The following is an 18,819-nucleotide window of genomic DNA, read 5'->3' as shown; positions in this document are numbered from 1 at the left end:
TCTCAGCCAATTTGGGTGTATGCCCTAGTTCTTAATAGTCTGCCCTGAGGTTGGTACTCATGCTCTTGAGACACTGCAGGATAGCTTGACAAACAGCTCAAAAATTAGGCCTGGTCTACACTGGGAGGGGAGAGGATCGATCTAAGATATGCAACTTCAGCTACAAGAATAGCGTAACTGAAGTCGACGTATCTTAGATCGACTTAGAATCCCTTACTTCGCGTCTCGCGGCGCGGGATCGATGGCCGCGGCTTCCCCGTCAACTTTGCTTCTGCCTCTCGCCGAGCTGGAGTTCAGCAGTCGACGGGAGAGTGATCGGGGATCGATTTATCATGTCTGCACTACATGTGATAAATCGATCCCCGATAGATCGATTGCTACCCGCCAATCCGGCGGGTAGTGTAGACGTACCCTCAGATTATAAACTCTTCAGTGCAGAGAGAATCCCTTATATTTTTTATGGTTTGTACAGCGTCAGTGAGGTCCTGACTTTAGGTTCTACTGCAATACAATGCAAATAAATAATATGTTACAAATATCATCTTAACTATTAAAATTGAAATAATTTTTAAAATCCAGTTTACTTTTCACTATTTGTGCTCTTTACCCTTTGTATTTCTTTCAGCTTGTGCAATGAAAACAGTAGTTTGTTTCACTTTAGTTTGCAGTCATTTTCTAGCTATTTACACTTGTGAGTTCTAAAGAACTAACATAAAATTATAATGTTTGGGCTGAAAATAGCTTTTGGAATGTTTCTTTGATTAAAGAACACTTTCTATTGGCCAAGTGTGAATATAATAATAAAACCCCACCAGGTGAATGAATTAAGGGGCAAAACACCAAGGCTTTTCAGATTTGCATGGGTAAATTAGCCTCCTGCAAAACAGCCTAATCCTTTGAAATGCATATAAGGAACTATGTGTTGCTAGTTGGGGGGGGGGGAGAAAACACACACATAGCATGTGGGCACTGGCAATGTTATTAAAACACATACCTCAGACAGAAGTGAGATCCATCTGAGCTCATTCCCATGCATAAGTAGGAGTTTTATGGGGAATCCCAGTACAGCTCAAAATGATTGAATTGGCAGGTTGGTAATGTGATGAGAAGAGATTTTTCCCCTCTTTGATCATCTGCATCACTGTGTTTTAATGACCTTTTGTTTCAGAGCAACAAAGTGCTTGTGTCCGTATAGAAATATTTGGAACAAGGAAATCCTGGAAGTGAAAAGAAGACCTACAATAGAAAGGACAAAAGTTAGCCAGCATACCAAAATGCTGGATTTCCTATAGCGATTGTTATCTTCAAGATACAGAGCCCCTGTGTTCCTAGGATTAACATGCTGTAGGTGGAACGTCAGAAACATTGGATAATGGTAAGTTTAGTTTTCAATGAAGTTAAAATTCATTTTAAAAAAGCTTAACTTGAATTTTTTTATTAAATTAAGCTCAGCAAGGAAACACTTTGTCCTCTTAAACAATGCAAACCGAACACCCACCTCATTTAGAATTTTGACTGCTCATTGTTAGGATTGATTGCAACCAGTCATTCTTAGGTTTAGGGCTGTTGAGAATCAGGCCTGGTCTACACTGGGGGGGGGGGGGGGGGGGAGAGAGAGAAGAGAGATATCGACCTAAGATACGCAACTTCAGCTATGAGAATAGCATAGCTGAAGTCGACGTATCTTAGTTCCACTTACCTCCCGTCCTCACAGCACGGGATCGACTGCCACCGCTCCCCCGTCAACTCCACTTCTGCCTCTTGCCGCGGTGGAGTTCCAGAGTTGACGGCAGAGCGATCGGGGATCGATTTATTGCATCAGGCATGATAAATCGATCCCCAATAGATCACTACCTGCCATGTACCCTCAGTAGTTCAGTTTTGCCTTGGATACTGCCTAGAACTGTAAGCCATTATTGTAGCTTTCTCCTTAGTGAACATGTTACCAAGAAGATTTCTTCATGCATATATAACATTAAAACGCATTGTTCTGGTAAGTGGGTCAATAAGCATGTAACAGTTAATTCAAGTATGATTTGATAAATCGGCATTTGTCTGTCTAACGTAACTTTTAAAGAATGAATCCAATCAATTCCAAGATTTCAGGAAATGTTCTAGGCATCGATGGGAAGAAACCTAACTATTTTGGTGACAATTGGAAAACTGGAACCCTGGAAAAGCCTGATTTATACACAGTGCCCATTTGGAGCACCCTGCTGTTCCCCGAGTGGTAGCATTGTGACATCAGAGGTAACTCTCCATTCCCTTCTGTAGGAATATTTCCGTACTTCAATCCGATGGTTGCAGTGAGTCAGCAAATGAAACTGCAGGTCAAGACGGAGGTGCTTTGACAGATGTGTGTGCATGTGGGGGGACGTGGGGTTCAGGACTGGAATAGCAGGGTCTACTTCAGATCAGGAGTTATACCGGCTGAGTAGGAGTGAGGCTGGAGGTTTGCACTGTGATTCCCTCCACACTCTGCCTGACCCAGGCAAAAATCCATTTACCTTGGCCCCTCTATCCCACAAACCCCTGGGGGGCCAGTAGCATGCCAGATGCATTGCGACTCATAGGTAAGCACTGTAGGTGCTTTGGCAGCTAGACTTTGTAAGTTCTAACCCTGGTGCATCCCAACTCAGACACATGGCTATGAGAAGGGTTATTTTACTAGGGCTGGCAAGAAAAGAGAAAGGTTGCAGATACCCTAGGTACAGAGGCTTGAACAGTTACAGTTCAAAGTGAACCATGGTGGTTCCTGTGTGGACTCCTGGGGGTAGCCCAATCAAAAAATCAGGGCTCTTCAGGCCTGGTGCCTAAGGTATCCTCTCCAGTATCTATTCTATGCAAATACATGCTTGCAGGTTTCCAGGTTCAGTTAGGGTCTCTCATTGGGGCCCCTCTGCACCTGCCGCTGCTCCCCCAGAAGTCCCACACACAGACCTACAACCAGCCATAGTGTCCGACAGTCACAGTCTGTTCCAGACACAGCTCTGCAGCCGTTCCTGCCTCCAGCTTCTCTCCAGCTGCCTGTTTGCCTCCTGGCCACTGTTTCAGCTTCCTTGCAGCTCTTTGCCTCCAAGCAACCACCACTCCCAAACAGAGCCCAGACACTTCCTGGTTAAAGGACCTTTTCCCTCACTTGGCAGGGGAAAGGGAAGTGCAGGGGGGAGGGAGCTATACCCCTGCTTTGCAGATCCATCACAAGTTCAACAACTGGGGAAAGATGACCTAGAAAGGGATCAAGGTTTGGGGAGGGGCAGGGTGGAAAGGAGAACAGAAAATATTCAACGGCAACCTGGGATGTGGGGGTAATGGGGGAGTACAAGGCAGCATGGAGGGTGCAAGCCTGGGGTGGAGTGGGAAGTCAGGGACAGAGGAGGGGATCAAGGCAGCAGAAACTGACTGTAATGGATCTTATTTTCCTTTGTGTCTCATTGGCTGGGGAAAGGATGAATTCTTTGAGGGATGTAAAGCACTTTGAAATCCTCAAACGAGCACTGCTCTATGAGGGCAGGGCATTTGGGGTCAGGGATAAAGACTGCATTCCTCCCCTCCTACCACCTGCTAATTGGGCCTATATAAGGAATGAAGTGCATAACCCTCAAGTAAATTAGCCGACACTCCTATGCTACATGTGCTTCCTTAAGTAAGCCACTACTGCTTCCCCAGCCAGAAAATACCACCCATTTCTAAGTATTCTGAAGTCTTCTTATCTTATGTGTTCTGGTTTACAAGTGTTTTGAAATGGAGTCATAGTTTAAGTCACAGTCCCACACTCCTGTCTTAAGTAAAACTCCCACTAACTTCTATGGGATAAGAATATGATAAAATACAATAAAATAATAATCTGAATAAGCAGTATAAAATCAAGGCCAAATGTAACAATTATGTAACATTTGTCCAAACCAAACCATTTTACTAAATCAGGTGTCATCTCATTCACTATCAAACTCATCCAAGTGATAAAACTTGTTATCTGAAAGGTGGCCCAGTCAGATTCAGACAAAATTTAACTGTTTCATATTTGGATAACCACTTGCAAATCTGGGAGGAAAAAAATGTTCTCATCTTGTTGTATAATTTATAGTGGTGTATCCATTAAAGGCATTAGGCCTGATTTGGTTCTCACATATGTAAATTCTTTAGACCAGATCCCATTCTTTCATAGCTAGGGAATGCCTTGACATGAGGGAATCCTCAGTTTATGTAGAGTCAGTGTCAGGGGCAGGAAAGGGTACGGCTAGAGCACATAGTGATCCTCATTCACACAATAACCCCTGAGGTTGCTCTAACTATTCTGTGGTCCACAACAGCCCATGGATGCCTCCAGGTTCAGGGAGATGACCAGAATAATGGACTTCACATCCACTCAGCTCACGTCCTTTGTAGAGCATAGCTCAGTTGCATCCAAAGATCTGGCCCATTGAGTTCAGTGGAGTTACTCCTGGATTACACTAACATGAGTAAGATCAAAATCAAGTCCATACAGTTCAAATACACTGTACCCAGAATCAGGGCCGGTGCTTCCACTAGGCAACCTTAGGCGGTCGCCTAGGATGGCAGGATTTGGGGGGCGGCCTTTTGCTGCTCTCGGTGGAAATTTGGCAGTGGGGGATCCTTCCACTCTGGATCTTCGGCGGCGGGTCCTCCACTTGCTCCGGGACCCGCCGCCAAAGTGCCCTGAAAACGCGGAGCGGAAGGACCGCCCGCCGCTGAAGACCCCAGGCCCCCTGAATGCTCAGAGGAGGAGCGCTGCCACCTAGGGCAGCAAAAACCCTGGTGCCGCTCCTGCCCAGAATCCAGATTGCCATCTGGCAGAACGTCAGCTCACTTCTACTAAATGGGTCAGGGAGAGACACTCATGTTGTCTCAACTAATGCACATACCACTTTAGAAGAGAGATGTACTGCAATTTCAGAGTTGTTGATTTATGCTGGCTTCATACAGACAGAACGTCTTTTATTTCATAGCAAAAATTAAGTAAGATTTCCCCACCACCTGTTATTATGTGTGCCGCCTTCTGCTGCTTTGTCTTCTGCAGCACCACTGTCTGTACCCAGTCTTCCCGTGGACAGGAATGGTAATGGAGCAAAGTTCCAGAACCAGGTGGGAAACCAACTATCTACAAGTTTGGGTTGTTTCAGTTTGGCTCATTAGAAAGAGTAGCCCAAGTTGCAAAGATCAGATCCAGGTCCACTCAAATTCCAGAGGAACAAGGGGTCAGATCTGGTGTTACAGTACAGCCTCACCGCCATTTTCCAAAGAAGCTTATAATCAAGCTCCACTTTAGATGCCATGACAGTTGTGTTTATTGACAGTTGATTTCCTCTTCTTTTACTGGTCCCATCGTAAATGAAAGTCAGAGGCCTACAACCCTCTTCTCAGAGACCTATAACCCCTATATAACTAATCACAGAAAATATGCCCTGTATAAGTCATGTCAGTTATACAATTAGAGATATTTTCCTCTGGTGAGGTAGTTTTATTGAAGTATAAATCACTACTAAAAAGCAATTTAGTGCAGACAGGAATTTTATTGGGGGATGCAGATCCCTTGGGCTTGTCTGGAAAATGAGAAACATATTCAGAGATGATGGTGTAAGATACACAGGGGCTACACAGAGGCCTGTCTAGACTGAGATTTAACTTTCTCATTTAAACGAAGTAAAATAGCACTGTGCTGGATCTGATTGCATGGAGCGTTCTGTGTTCGATTAAAGAGATTTTATGAAGCCCAGTCACACTGCAGAAATTAAGCTCTCAGAAAAGAGCATTGTTGAATGCACAGAAAGTAAACAGGATTTGAAATGCATCAATTGACGTCTGAGTTTAGCAGGGTTTTAACAGCCCTCGATTTTTTCCCTTCCAAAACCCAGGAACTTTCCCTTTTCAGATACAGGTAGAGGAGCTGAATGATGTTTTCTGGAGTTTTCGTTTCCTTCCAAGCTCACTTGGAGATTCCAATCCCTGTAACAAATCCAGTTGCCTACTCTGTCCCCATATCTACTCTAGCGACCCCATCAGAGGTCCCAACCACATCAGCCACATCATCATTCACCTGCACATCTACCAATGTTATATACACCATCATGTACCAGCAATGCCCCTCTGCCATGTACAATGGCCAAACCAGACAGTCTCTATGTAAAAGAATAAATGGACACAAACAGACATCAGGAATGGTAACATGCAAAAGCCAGTAGGAGAACACTTCAGTCTCCCTGGACATTCTATAAGAGATTGAAAAGTAGCCATTTTAAGACGACCGGACTCATCCCTGCAGCGCCTCCTGCTGGTCATCCAGGGAATTAGCTCACCAGCCTCTAGAGCGCCCTCTGCGGGCCAGTGATCCACCTGTCATTGGCCCCCCATGTCCCTCCCAGACCCCAGTGCCCTTGGCTTAGGTGCTGCCCTCCTGGCAGTACCCCACTCTTTCTCTGGGTCTCCCCACCCAGTGGAACCCCCATCCCTTATCCCAATGTTGCCTCAGTCACAGCTACTGCCAGTCACCATCTAGCCCCCATGCCCTGGGGCAGACTGCAGTCTATCAGCCAATCATCACTGGCAACAAGGAATTTGGACTGGCTGCCTTTAACCACCCTCAGGCTGCCCCTCTGCAACCCCAATACCTATATGGCCTAGGACCAGGCCCTGCAGCCTGGGGAGTTGCTAGCCTAGGGCTTCCCAACCCCCAAGGCCTTTCCCCAGCCCTGCCTCACTCTAGGTCCCCAGATGAGCTCCCTGCAGACAGGCCTGTCTCTCTCTCCTGTCAGAGAGAGACTCCTCTGCTCTGACTACCCTGGCCTTCTTATAAGGCTAAGTGGCTCAGTTTGGGGCATGGCCCCAGCTGCAGCCACTTCCCCAATCAGCTGGGGTTTTGCTCCTTTTTACCCAGCCCTCTGCAGGGCTTTTCTAACCCCTTCAGGGCTGGAGCAGGTGATCACCCTGCTACATCATTCTTCAACAAAAAAACTTAAAAAACAGACTTCAAAGAGAAACTGCAGAGCTACAATTCATTTGCAAACTCAGCACCATTAATTTGGGCTTGAATAGGGACTGGGAGTGGTTGGCTCACTACAAAAGCAATTTCCCCTCTCTTGGTATTGGTATCATCAATTATTGGGAGTGGACCACATCCACCCTGACTGAATTGACCTGGTCAACACTGGTTCTCCACTTCTGAGGTAACTCCCTTCTCTTCATGTGCCAATATATTTATGCCTGTATTTGTAATTTTCACTTCATGCATCTGAAGAAGTGGGTTTTTTTACCCACAAAAGCTTATGCCCCAATAAACCTGTTAGTCTTTAAGGTGCCACCGGACTCCTCTCTGATATGGAGTCTCTCATATTTCTTTCTACCACTTGTTATCCCTCCGTATTAAAATTAGATCAAATTAGAGATCTGTTTATTTAGGGTTAGATTGTGCTTATGTGTGTGGGAGGGTGGAGGGAGCAGAACTGAAATGAGCTCTTTGCCTTGGGGGCCCCTGAACAGGGTCTGAGGCACAATCCCTGTCTTTGCATTCTTGGCATGCAAGGAATGAGGGAGTTTAGTATGGACAGCGGTTACTAGATTCCCCAGAGAGAAAGGGTTGAAGGAAGGGCATAGCCTGCTTTATTGTGGTGGTCAGCATAGATGGGGAGAGTGTAAGCTGCAGACTAGTAAAGAGAGCTAATGAAACCTATGATCCTGCAGTGCTAATGAGGCCATTATACCTGCCTCAGGTACAAAGCCCCTGAGAGTGTCTGCCAGTGAGTAGCAGCAGCCCCTCCCCACTTCCACCTTCCAGCTGGGCACTGGTTTACAGCCTAGGGTGACCAGATGTCCCGATTTTATAGGGACAGTCCTGATTTTTGGGTCTTTTTCTTATATGAGCTCCTATTACCCCTCACCCCCGTCCTGATTTTTCACACTTGCTGTCTGGTCTATTACAGCCACAGCCTCATCCTTCATTTGCAAAAATGAGGATTAGAATTCCCAGTGCTAGAAAATAATATTTTCTCTATATGCCAGTTGTCTGGGAACAGATCCATTTATCTTCCGCAAAACCTTAAGACATGGCACATTGGGAAGGTGGCACCGTTTTTCTGCATAGCCCTTATATTTCTGCAGGGTGATATCAAGAACACCAAACCTGTACTTTTTCTTTGTAAGGAAAGATCGAGACCTTGCGGTATTCTGCTAACAATACACTGTGCTTTATTTCCCCACTCTCTTGGCTGGCACACGCACACCTTCCTGTTAAGGATTCTTGGTACTAGTGTAGTCTACCACAGTGGTTCTCAACCAGAGGTCCGGGGGCCACGACCAAGTTTCAGTGGGGCCACCAAGCACGGCTGGCATTAGACTTACTAGGGCCCAGGACAGAAAGCCAAAGGCCTGCAGCACAGAACTGCAGCCCAGGACCCTGGCCCCGCCACTCAGGGCTGAAGCCAAAGATTGAGCAACTTAGCTTGGCAGTTGCCCTGCTTGCTGGCCCTGGCTTTTATATGCAGAAAAACAGTCGCTGTGGCATAGCTGGTCTGTGGAGTTTTTATAGCATGGGGGGTGGGGGCTTAGAAAGTAAAAGGCTGAGAACTCCTGGTGTACCAGGCATTTCCAGTACTAAGAAATCAGAACTTTATTCAGAACACTATGGGCCAGATTCTGTCCTCACTCAGCCCTCATACATTAATGTTGAAATCAGGTAGTTGCATGGAATCAGAGCAAGGGCAGAATTTCACCCTAAATATACATATTGCTACATTACATGGAAGGTTCAAGTTCATGCCCATCTCTAGCTGAACTGGGGTTATATGACTAAACATGATTGCCCTCAATAGCTATGGGTGCTAAAAGAATTGACTAGCTAGCAACTGACCGATGTGTGGGACCCTATGAGAGCCAAATGAATTGTACTTGAATTAATTACCTAGTTAACATCCATACAGCAGATTGCAGATGTGAAGTGCTAAAGTATTATTAAACAGTGTTGCCAACACTTATGACTTTTATCACAAGACTTGTGATATTTGGTGTTTTCCTTAACACCCCACCAGGCCGTGGAGTCAATTCTGTGAGAATCTCAGCTTTCACTTTTTTTAAAAAGGTAAGTTTCTAGCTCTCATAGGATATGTCTTTACTGCATAATGACTTAGCCTTGATGATAGGCTTCTGGATCTGAGCACCTGGGCTAGCCTAACCTGGCTGTGAGCTGCCACAATCCAGAGCCATACCTAAGTGACTGAGTGCTCACTGGTGTGGCTCTTCCCTATGTGTGTTGCTAGGACTGCTGAGGGCACAGCCCAGGTTCTTTGTGGGCAGGGCCGGCTCCAGGCACCAGCTTGCCAAGCAGGTGCTTGGGGCGGCCACTCCAGAGTGGGGTGGCAGGTCCAGCTACTTGGCAGCAATTCGGCAGATGGTCCCTCACTCCCGCTCGGAGCGAAGGACCTCCCGCCGAATTGCCGCCGCAGATCGTGATCGTGGCTTTTTTTCTTTTCTTTTTTTTTTTGCGCCACTTGGGGTGGCAAAAACCCTGAAGCCGGCCCTGTTTGTGGGGCAGCCAGCTGAACCACTCTACGCTTCTTTCCCAGTGAGTTGTGGGAGAAACTGTTTGTTCTTCTGGAGGGATTTGTGGGAAAATACTAGAGGACTATCAGCACACAAGAAATTTAGTATGCATCCTCAATGCAAAGTGAGCAGGTTACCAGCCTGAGTGAAAGATAGTCCCAAGCTCTAGTCTATACCTCCATCTGGGTCAGCTAGTTAGGGTTGAAAGGACCACTCAATTTGGGTGAGAGGTTTGTGTGTGTGACAGGAGGGGAGGCTGGGGCAACACCCAAGTAAAAGTCCTAGTTAAAACTCTGCAGAGAAGACATATGTAATTGTGGAGAAATGCTCGAAAATATGAACCCTAAAGGTTCAAAAACCAGAGAGCAAATAAAAAGAACCCAATACTGGGGAGAGCTCAACACACACATCCAGGAATGTAACCTTGTGCATCCGAAAGTTCTGCAGCCACTGCTCATCATCCAATACCTGCATAACAATGCGATCCCACGAGTCAGTGCATGCTGAGGGAGTTGCTGATGTGATTGCAGAGCCATTGGCCATTATCTTTGAAAATTTGTGGTGATCCGGGGAGGTCTCGGATGATTGGAAAAAGACAAATATAGTGCCCATATTTTAAAAAAGGGAAGAAAGAGAACCCGGGGAACTACGGACTGGTCAGCCTCACTTCAGTCCCCGGCAAAATCATGGAGCAGGTCCTCAAGGAATCCATTTTGAAGCACTTGGAGGAGAGGAAGGTGATCAGGAACAGTCAACATGGATTCACCAAGGGCAAGTCATGCCTGACCAACCTGATTGCCTTCTACGATAAGATAACTAGCTCTGTGGATATGGGGAAAGCAATGGATGTGATCTATGTTGACTTTAGCAAAGCTTTTGGAACGGTCTCCCACAGTACTCTTGCCAGCAAGTTTAAAAAGTATGGATGAATGGACTATAAGGTGGATAGAAAGCTGGCTAGATTGTCAGGCTCAATGGGTAGTGATCAATGGCTCCATGTCTAGTTGGCAGCCAATATCAAGCAGAGTGCCCCAGGGGTCAGTCGTGGGCCCGGTTTTGTTCAACATCTTTATCGATGATCTGGATGATGGGATTAATTGCACCCTCAGCAAGTACACAGATGACACTAAGCTGTGGGGAGAGGTAGATAGGCTGGAGGGTAGGGATAGAGTCCAGAGTGACCTAGACAAATTGGAGGATTGGGCCAAAAGAAATCTGATGAGGTTCAACAAGGACAAGTGCAGAATCCTGCACTTAGGAAGGAAGAATCCCATGCACCGCTACAGGCTGGGGACTGACTGGCTAAGCAGCAGTTCTGCAGAAAAGGACCTGGAGATTGCAGTGGATAAGAAGCTGGATATGAGTCAGCAGTGTGCCCTCGTTACCAAGAAGGCCAACGGCATATTGGGCTGTATTAGTAGGAACATTGACAGCAGATCGAGGGAAGTGATTATTCCCCTCTATTTAGCACTGGTGAGGCCACACCTGGAGTATTGCGTCCAGTTTTGGTCTCCCCACTACAGAAGGGATGTGAACAAATTGGAGAGAGTCCAGTGGAGGGCAACGAAAAAGATTTGGGGGCTAGGGCACATGACTTACGAGGAGAGGCTGAGAGAACTGGGGTTATTTAGTCTGCAGAAGAGAAGAGTGAGGGGGGATTTGATAGCAGCCTTCAACTACCTGAAGGGGGGTTCCAAAGAGGATGGAGCTCGGCTGTTCTCAGTAGTGGCACATGACAGAACAAGGAGCAATGGTTTCAAGTTACAGTGGGGGAGGTCTAGGTTGGATATTAAGAAATGCTATTTCACTAGGAGGGTGGTGAAGCACTGGAATGGGTTACCTAGGGAGGTGGTGGAATCTCCTTCCTTAGAGGTTTTTAAGGCCCGGCTTGACAAAGCCTTGGCTGGGATGATTTAATTGGTGTCGGTCCTGCTTTGAGCAGGGGATTGGACTAGATGACCTCCTGAGATCTCTTCCAACCCTAATATTCTATGATTCTAAGGTGCCTAACCCTCTTCCCAAACAATAATACATGCCCTTTGTCAAAGCATTAGGCAAGGTTAATTGGTTACAGTGAAGAAGAGTGGAAGTCAGGACTCCTGGGTTCTATCCCCAGCTCTGGGAGTGCAGGCGGGATCTAGTGGGTTAGAGTACCAGGGGACACTGGGACTCAGGACTCCTGGGTTCTGTTTCTGGCTCTGGGAGGGGAGTGGGATCTAGTAGTGAGAGGCACTGGTTGTCAGATCTCCTTGGCTCTATTTCCAGTTGTGCCATTGGCTGGTTGACTTAGGAGAACCTACTTGGAGGGGAATTTTCAGTGGGAATGCGATGGGTGATCTGTGCTGGAACAAAGCCCCCTCTTTATCCTTTGTGGGTTTGAGATCAGGTGCCTCGATTGCCATCAGGGCCTGGGAAGGGAGTCAGACTCCCCCCAGCAGTACCCACTCCAGCCTTTTTCTGTCTGAATGGGCACATTGGCCTCAGTACATTCAGTAACTACAAAAGTCTAGAGAGAAAATGGCATCCACAAGCCTGGATGAGAACAGCTCCATTTTTGGTTTATTCACACTCTAGGGATGAGGCCTTGGGCTTTCTGCCCCCGTGTTGTGAAATCAAACGAGATTTTTGTGATTTATTCCATGAAAGTGCATAGGGTTTGGTTTTTGTGGGAGCTCACTCCCATGTTTACAAAGTTTAGGAGTGTCTGAAACATGAGACGTGGCTACAAGGAGCCCGATCTGATCCAGACTGGCAATTCCCATAAACCTGCCAGTGAACACATGATGTTATAGCATGAACAATGGGAACTATTTAGAGATTATTTTAAATGGGAGGAGTGAAAGATAGTCCACGCTCTATGAGACCAGCACTATAGTTAATGCAGCCTTTGTCCCCTCCGCATCCTGCCCCCATGAATGCCATGCAACCCCATCCCTTTTCCAATACTACCCTCAGTGACCCCTGCACAGCCCCATCCCCTTCCCATCCTGCCCCGATTTCCCTTGTGTGGCCCAGTGGCCATGCTATGCCTCACAAAATATCATTACTTTGAAGGACGTTGCAACCCCTCTCAAATTTGAGGCAGCCAGGCAGGTAACCTAAGCAGCATTCTGGAAGGGGAGTGAGGTCTAGGGAGTTAAAGCAAGGAGGGGCTGGGAGCCAGGACACCTGGGTTCTATCCCTGGCTCTGGAAGAGGAGGGGGGTCCTGTGGTTAGAGCAGGGGAACTGTGTGCCGGGAATCCTGGATTCGCTCCCCAGCTCTGCTGCTGAATTCTGGTGTGTGTCTTAGGGTCTTCCTCAGTCACTTTGCCTGCAGCTGTGCAAATCAAAATGGGAAACAAACACCCAACAAGGAAGGCCTGGTGGGTTCACATCCCTGCTAATCAAGCACCTGGGCTATAGCCATTGTTTAGTCAAAGAGCTAATAAAACATGTCTGCAGCTATTTTCTGAATTAGTTGTTCATTTAGCAGAAACTGATTGCAGGTTGAGAATAGCTATTGTGTTTTGTTACTTATTGGTTTGTTGTTTCCTGGCACTTAACAAAATAAAGAAGGGAAGATATAGACTGGCTAATGCTTGCTACAGTCTCTACAAGGTGCGGCCCCACTTTGTGCTTATTATCACGTCTCATAATCAGCTTTTTCTGCAGCAGAGTATGTAAACAAAACCACGAGATACTGTAGGAAGGAACGTGAGAAAAGTTGGTTGTATCTGCTCTCTGTCACAGATTGCTGGCATGGTTGAACTATGTTTTAATAGAAACATCATCTATATTACGTGCAACAAATACTGGATTTTTCTCTACCACTTTAAAAAGAGTGAATCATCATTCAGAAGATGCTCTCTGTATTTCAAACCATACATAATAAACATCAGAGATGGGCCCAAACCAAAATCCCACTCACACACACCTCAGAACTTTGTGGGTGCTTTCAGCACACACAGCTAGAAATTCCTTGCCGTGTATTCTCAAGTAGTTTATCCAGTCCAGGTGTGAATGCTTTCACCAGTGTCATAGAAAGTAACACAGGTGTATCTAATGCCTGATGCAGAACATGGTGGCTCTAAATTTTCAGCCCAACAGTCCACTGTCCTTTTCTGCTGTGATGTTACATTGCAATTTCACATCTAATTTGTGGTCCAATATGAACAAAGGATTTTTTTGACATGACTGTTTTTCAGAATTTTCCCTTCCACTGAATATCCATGATGAATATCAAATGCATAGCTTTGGATTTTCCTAGCCTAAGTCCTTTCGTATTATTTCTCAGTAATAAAATAGTACAGTAGCTACTGCTCGCAACAACCCCCATTTAGTATCATTAATAGATATTTTAGAATTACTTCTGGTGTAAGCACACTATACCGTACAATACTTGTTAGTTTGTTCAGAAGCAGTCTCATTATGCTGAGCTTGCAAAAGCAAATTTCATTAGTACATACACTATGAAAAGAATCATTCTGTATTTAACTGGCAGGACTATTGGCTAGCACTGTATATGTGTATTGTTCTGTACAGTATCATCTTCAAGTTTTCATATTAATTTCCTGAAAAAATGTGCATTTTACCAAGGGCGAGAAAAGCCCCTGCAATGTAAGATTTAATTGGGACTCATAACTCAATTCCTTCTTTAGAAGAATAAATGAGCAGTTAAAAACACTGAGATTAATGTACTAATCATCCATTGGCACAGCACAGCATGGGGGAAAAAGCTAATTAAAAGGGAATTAACAATATCAGGAAGGTCATCTGGGTTTACTATATACAGAAGACAGTAGCAAAACACCAGAGTTTGTTATTGCTTTTGTAATGTTATATTTAAGGTCCTAGAAAACAAATATTTCTACCAGGAAATTCAGTACTGGGTATGTTTGCATATCTAAATTGGAAATAAACCCCTAATGTAGGAAAGACATCTTTTGCAGGAAATCGAGGGCTCTAGGCATCTAGTAGTCTTCTCTTCTCATTGAGCAAGATCCCAATGAAATAGCTTCCACTTACATCAGTGGGAGAAAGAGTAGGCCCACCGGTGATATGTGGGACTTGCTTCCTAGCAAACCACCCAGAGCCAACGTAGTCCCTGGCTGTAACAACTGTGCTGTCAGTGGCGTTATACCAGGGGTGAATTTGACTCACAAAATATGTTGTGAGAAAAATATTTAAAAAAGAAAGAAGAGGTAGGAACTGCAAAGAGAGCCTGATTCAGCTTCTTTTGATTTTTATTCTGCTCTTGTTCATCAGGGAGCTTAACTCATGTGTTTGTAAAACTATTCAACTGCCAGTGAGGCCTAATTCTCTTCAGATGTCATGGTGAATAAGTTTGATAATATACACCTCTACTCCGATATAATGTGACCCGATATAACACGAATTCTGATATAACGCAGTAAAGCAATGCTCTGGGGGGGCAGGGCTGCACACTTTGGTAGATCAAAGCAAGTTCGATATAACGCGGTTTCACCTATAACGCGGTAAGATTTTTTGGCTCCCAAGGACGGCGTTATATCGGGGTAGAGGTGTAGTAGTTACAGGCATAATACACATTGTATCTGAAGAATACAGAGAAATAAAGGATGATAAATGCATTTGCATAGGCAGGTGTCATCCATATTTGAAAGAATAGACACTGGCTCTGTAATGGGGGCAGGGTTCCTCTTCCATGGAGTAGTAAGGGATTCAGCTCAACCATACTTGCTAAATCTCTGGGGAGACTTGTGCTGCCACACTTTCTCAGTGTTGCCTCTCTTTCAGTTTCATAGCCATTACTCAATTGGAGCTGCACTACCAGGAACTTCTCTGCTGGCTGTTGGACCCAGACTCCAACTGAGAAGTGGAGCAGGGCATGGTAGGGCAATATAGTGTGTGCATTCAGAGGGAGGGCGTTCAGAGTTAATACTGACTCAGAGGGCAAGGACATGCAAGGAAGATGGGAGAGTCTCCTCCCAGCAACCAGGAGGGGGAAGAGAATAGAGACTATTTCTTCCAGCAGAAGGAGGAGAGTGAGGGAGACCAACTCCACCCATTTCTTTGCAACAGCCAAGAGGAGACTTACTTCATGGTTTCATCATGTAGCAAGAGGAAAAGTAGCTTTACATAAGGAATATGGTTTGGTGGGGGACATTAGGTTGTGGGTTGAATTCATGTTTTGACTTGCTAATGGGTGACAGCTAGAAATGTACAGCAGCCATCAAGTTCAGAGCTGGATCTGAATTAGATCCAAACGTCTCCAGAGTTCAGGGATGTCGGACCTCCCAACAGCCCAGCCCAGTTGACGTGAACAAGTCCCACATTTGGGACTGCCCAGCAGGGGGAAAAGGGACAGTTTTCTCAAAGCCCTTCATTTGAAAGGGCCCCAAACTGAGTGGTGTAGTGACCCAGTGCATGGGGGTTGCAGCACCACTCAGGTTTGGCCCGTCTACCCCTCCTTCTCTGTTTATGGAAGGGCAGATGGGCCAAACCTGGGTGGCACTGCATCCTATGTTAGCCATTTGAAGCATTGGGAAATATGGGGTCACTAGGATCTTGAGTTTTGGTTAGGTCTACTGTAGAGAATGGGTTCAGCTGCCAATCTGAATCTGGAACCTTGCTGAGCTCCCAAATTTCCCACAGCACGTCAGATCTGGACCCATTGCTTTTCTCCCCTTAGGAGAAAGTGATGGTGTGTAAAAGAGCACCACTCTCTGAAAGCTAGATGGCTTCTAATCCCCCATCTCCTTCTTAGCTCCTTTCTCTTGTTTAAATAGGTCAGTCCTAGGCAAAGCAGAGAGCCTCTTTGATTATACCCAGCCTCTTCTGATTTTGAGCTCCTGGCTGAATTTAAAGGGACAGTACACTCCTTCACAGGGGGGAAGAGAAGACAAAATAATGCCATATATTCCATTAGCTTCTAGAAAGGTCCAGTTAACTTTGATTAGCACCTCTAACAGTTAGCTCTGGTTGCACTTTTTCAGGTGTTCTTGCTGCTGTGAGGATGGAATCCAAATAGAAAATAACCTCTAGAAACTGAGAGAGACCTACAGGAGACAGTTATTTACTAGAAGTGTAATGGAACTCAATGCAATATAATGAAACTTCATTTGTCAGGCTTAGTGCTACTGGGATCATTTTTTTTGTTTTTTAGAGTCTGTAGCTAGAGACCAGGTCTCGCTATCTCTTAGATGTGCACTGTATCTCATGTGAGGAAACAGTTAAAGTTTTGAAATAAAACCCCCAAATAATCAATTCTTCTTGTGAACAAAACTTCCAAGGAAAATATTTTCAGCTTTGGCAACATGGCACACCCAGGTGTGTGTTTTTTATATGGGCTCTCTGCTGTCTGATATTCCCGTATAGGGGAGGTCACTTAACACTTCAGCACCCTCTAGATGCAAGAATCAGATGGAAATGTACTTCACAGGGAAAGGTTACATCATGTTGGTTATTAATGGCTTTTAATATGTGAACCCTGGTTTACATAGCATCAGCATAAATATAACTCCTGTATTATAGCAGTAAAGAAATCCAGCACTAGAGTCGAGGTAGCAAAAGCATTACCAAGATAACCTCCCATTTCACATGCTTAGCACATTCTGAAAATGTTGCCTATGAGTCAGGACTTGTCAGCTACGTATCTATCTCAAGGTGAAGATTTTGGAAAGTTTCAGCAGAAACAGTTCATTTTTAAATGGATGAAGAGTAAAAAACCCACATATTTTCCTCATTATTAAATAAAATGACTGGTTTCTTTTTAGACAGCTCTACAACCTGAGTAGCTGCAGTTAGAAAGTTGAAATATGGCTGGGAAAGAACCCTCACTGAGAAAGTGCCCTTGAGTGTTTGGGTGATTTTTCTTAATATTTTATTTGACTGAATTATGAGGCTTTGGAATGTGCATTCTGTGCATGCCTTGGATGTTTTGCATTCTGGTAAGGCCCTAAAACATGCATCTAAGCAAGGCTGTGCCTGAGTGGCTAACTTAGCATGGGCTAGGAATCTATGCTCATCCTGCTAGGTGTCTCTACAGAATTTCTATTCTGTTCTATTAAGGTTCTTATATTATACTCACTGTAATATCTGAGCACCTTACAAAAGCACATTAAGAAATGCGATTAACATCTGTCACACGTGGTGCATCCTTTCTCTCACACTCTCCACATCAGGAAAATTGTTTGCACAAATGGTGTTTTGTTTTGGTGGTTTTTAAAATACATTATATAACTATAAATTATATGGGTTTGATATTGTTGATAACATATGCCACAGAGATGAATGGAAACATCCTAAAATGGTTCAGGTCCATCCACTCAGTCTGCACTCAGGGGTTGTTTATGGACAACTGTCCTTCCCCAACCAATGACTGAGTCCCACAAAGCTTAATCCTCTCCTCTATATTATTCAAATATTTACATTAAACCATTGGGAAGCTGCGTGCTAGCAGTATGTAGAGGACACCCAACTCTACAATTTCTTTACATAAAATATAGTTTTATCAGTGTCTAGTCAAAATCAGCACTGGGATGAACAGTAGTTGACTAAATCTGAACCCCATGGAACACTGGTAATAAAAGAGGAGCGCTATGAAGAGCTTGTCTCCTTTGTAACAATGCTTGTTCACACATCAATTATCGCTGCAAAAGACTTCAGAAACTATCCATTCCATCTGTCACCTGGTCACTAACCTTAGAGAAAATATTGTCAACATTATGCTCTCCATTCCATCACAGCCTAATATAGCCATCACTGGAAATGTTCTCACTGATTGGCAGGTATACTACTCTCTAGCCAATAAGTAACTCACTTGAACAATGGCATTATTCAGTGCTGGACACTTAAAACAAGCATGCAAATCAGAAGTCCATTGAAAGAGAACAACCAGAAGCATAGGAATCTCCCCATTTCAACCAGCTCCCTGACCCGCTATCACAGATACCATTCTTCCAGCTGGGGAGAAGAGGCCAAGTCTCCTTTCAAACTCAACCAGTGTCATTTCTTTATTATTCAAAGGGATTCTGTGGAGTGAAACAAGTTACCTTTCTTTTTTCTCAGTCCCTGCCTCAAGGGGATGTATGCACTGTCTCTATCCTGTCATTTACATTTTTACTTCAGCATAAAACAGTATTCATTGTTGTCAAAAAAAAAGGGCATCCTCTTGCCTCTAAACACAAAATGTGGGCATGCTCAAAAATACCAGGGTATGGCATTCATTGCACCCTTGTTTATAACAGTACCAGAGTAAATTAACTGTAAATGGGGAATCATCATCGAGTGAGTGTGTTGCTAGTTGG

The 18,819-nt window shown here is 44.9% G+C and overlaps 1 protein-coding gene across 2 annotated transcripts in view; it reads left to right on the top strand.

Moving 5' to 3' along the window:
- NEDD9 (neural precursor cell expressed, developmentally down-regulated 9) overlaps positions 1–18,819 on the top strand; it is a 133,408-nt gene that overhangs the window by 36,653 nt on the left and 77,936 nt on the right. For both annotated transcript variants that reach the window (XM_065584959.1, XM_005305192.5), the window contains exon 2: positions 1,169–1,375. In XM_065584959.1, coding sequence (XP_065441031.1) covers positions 1,373–1,375 — 3 coding nt within the window. In that variant the 5' untranslated portion in view covers positions 1,169–1,372. The remainder of the gene's footprint in view (positions 1–1,168; positions 1,376–18,819) is intronic.

Source organism: Chrysemys picta, chromosome 2 (assembly GCF_011386835.1).
Source record: "Chrysemys picta bellii isolate R12L10 chromosome 2, ASM1138683v2, whole genome shotgun sequence".
NCBI lineage: Eukaryota > Metazoa > Chordata > Testudines > Emydidae > Chrysemys > Chrysemys picta.
Note: the sequence above shows the minus strand (reverse complement) of the source record. Positions and strands in the feature narration are given on the sequence as shown.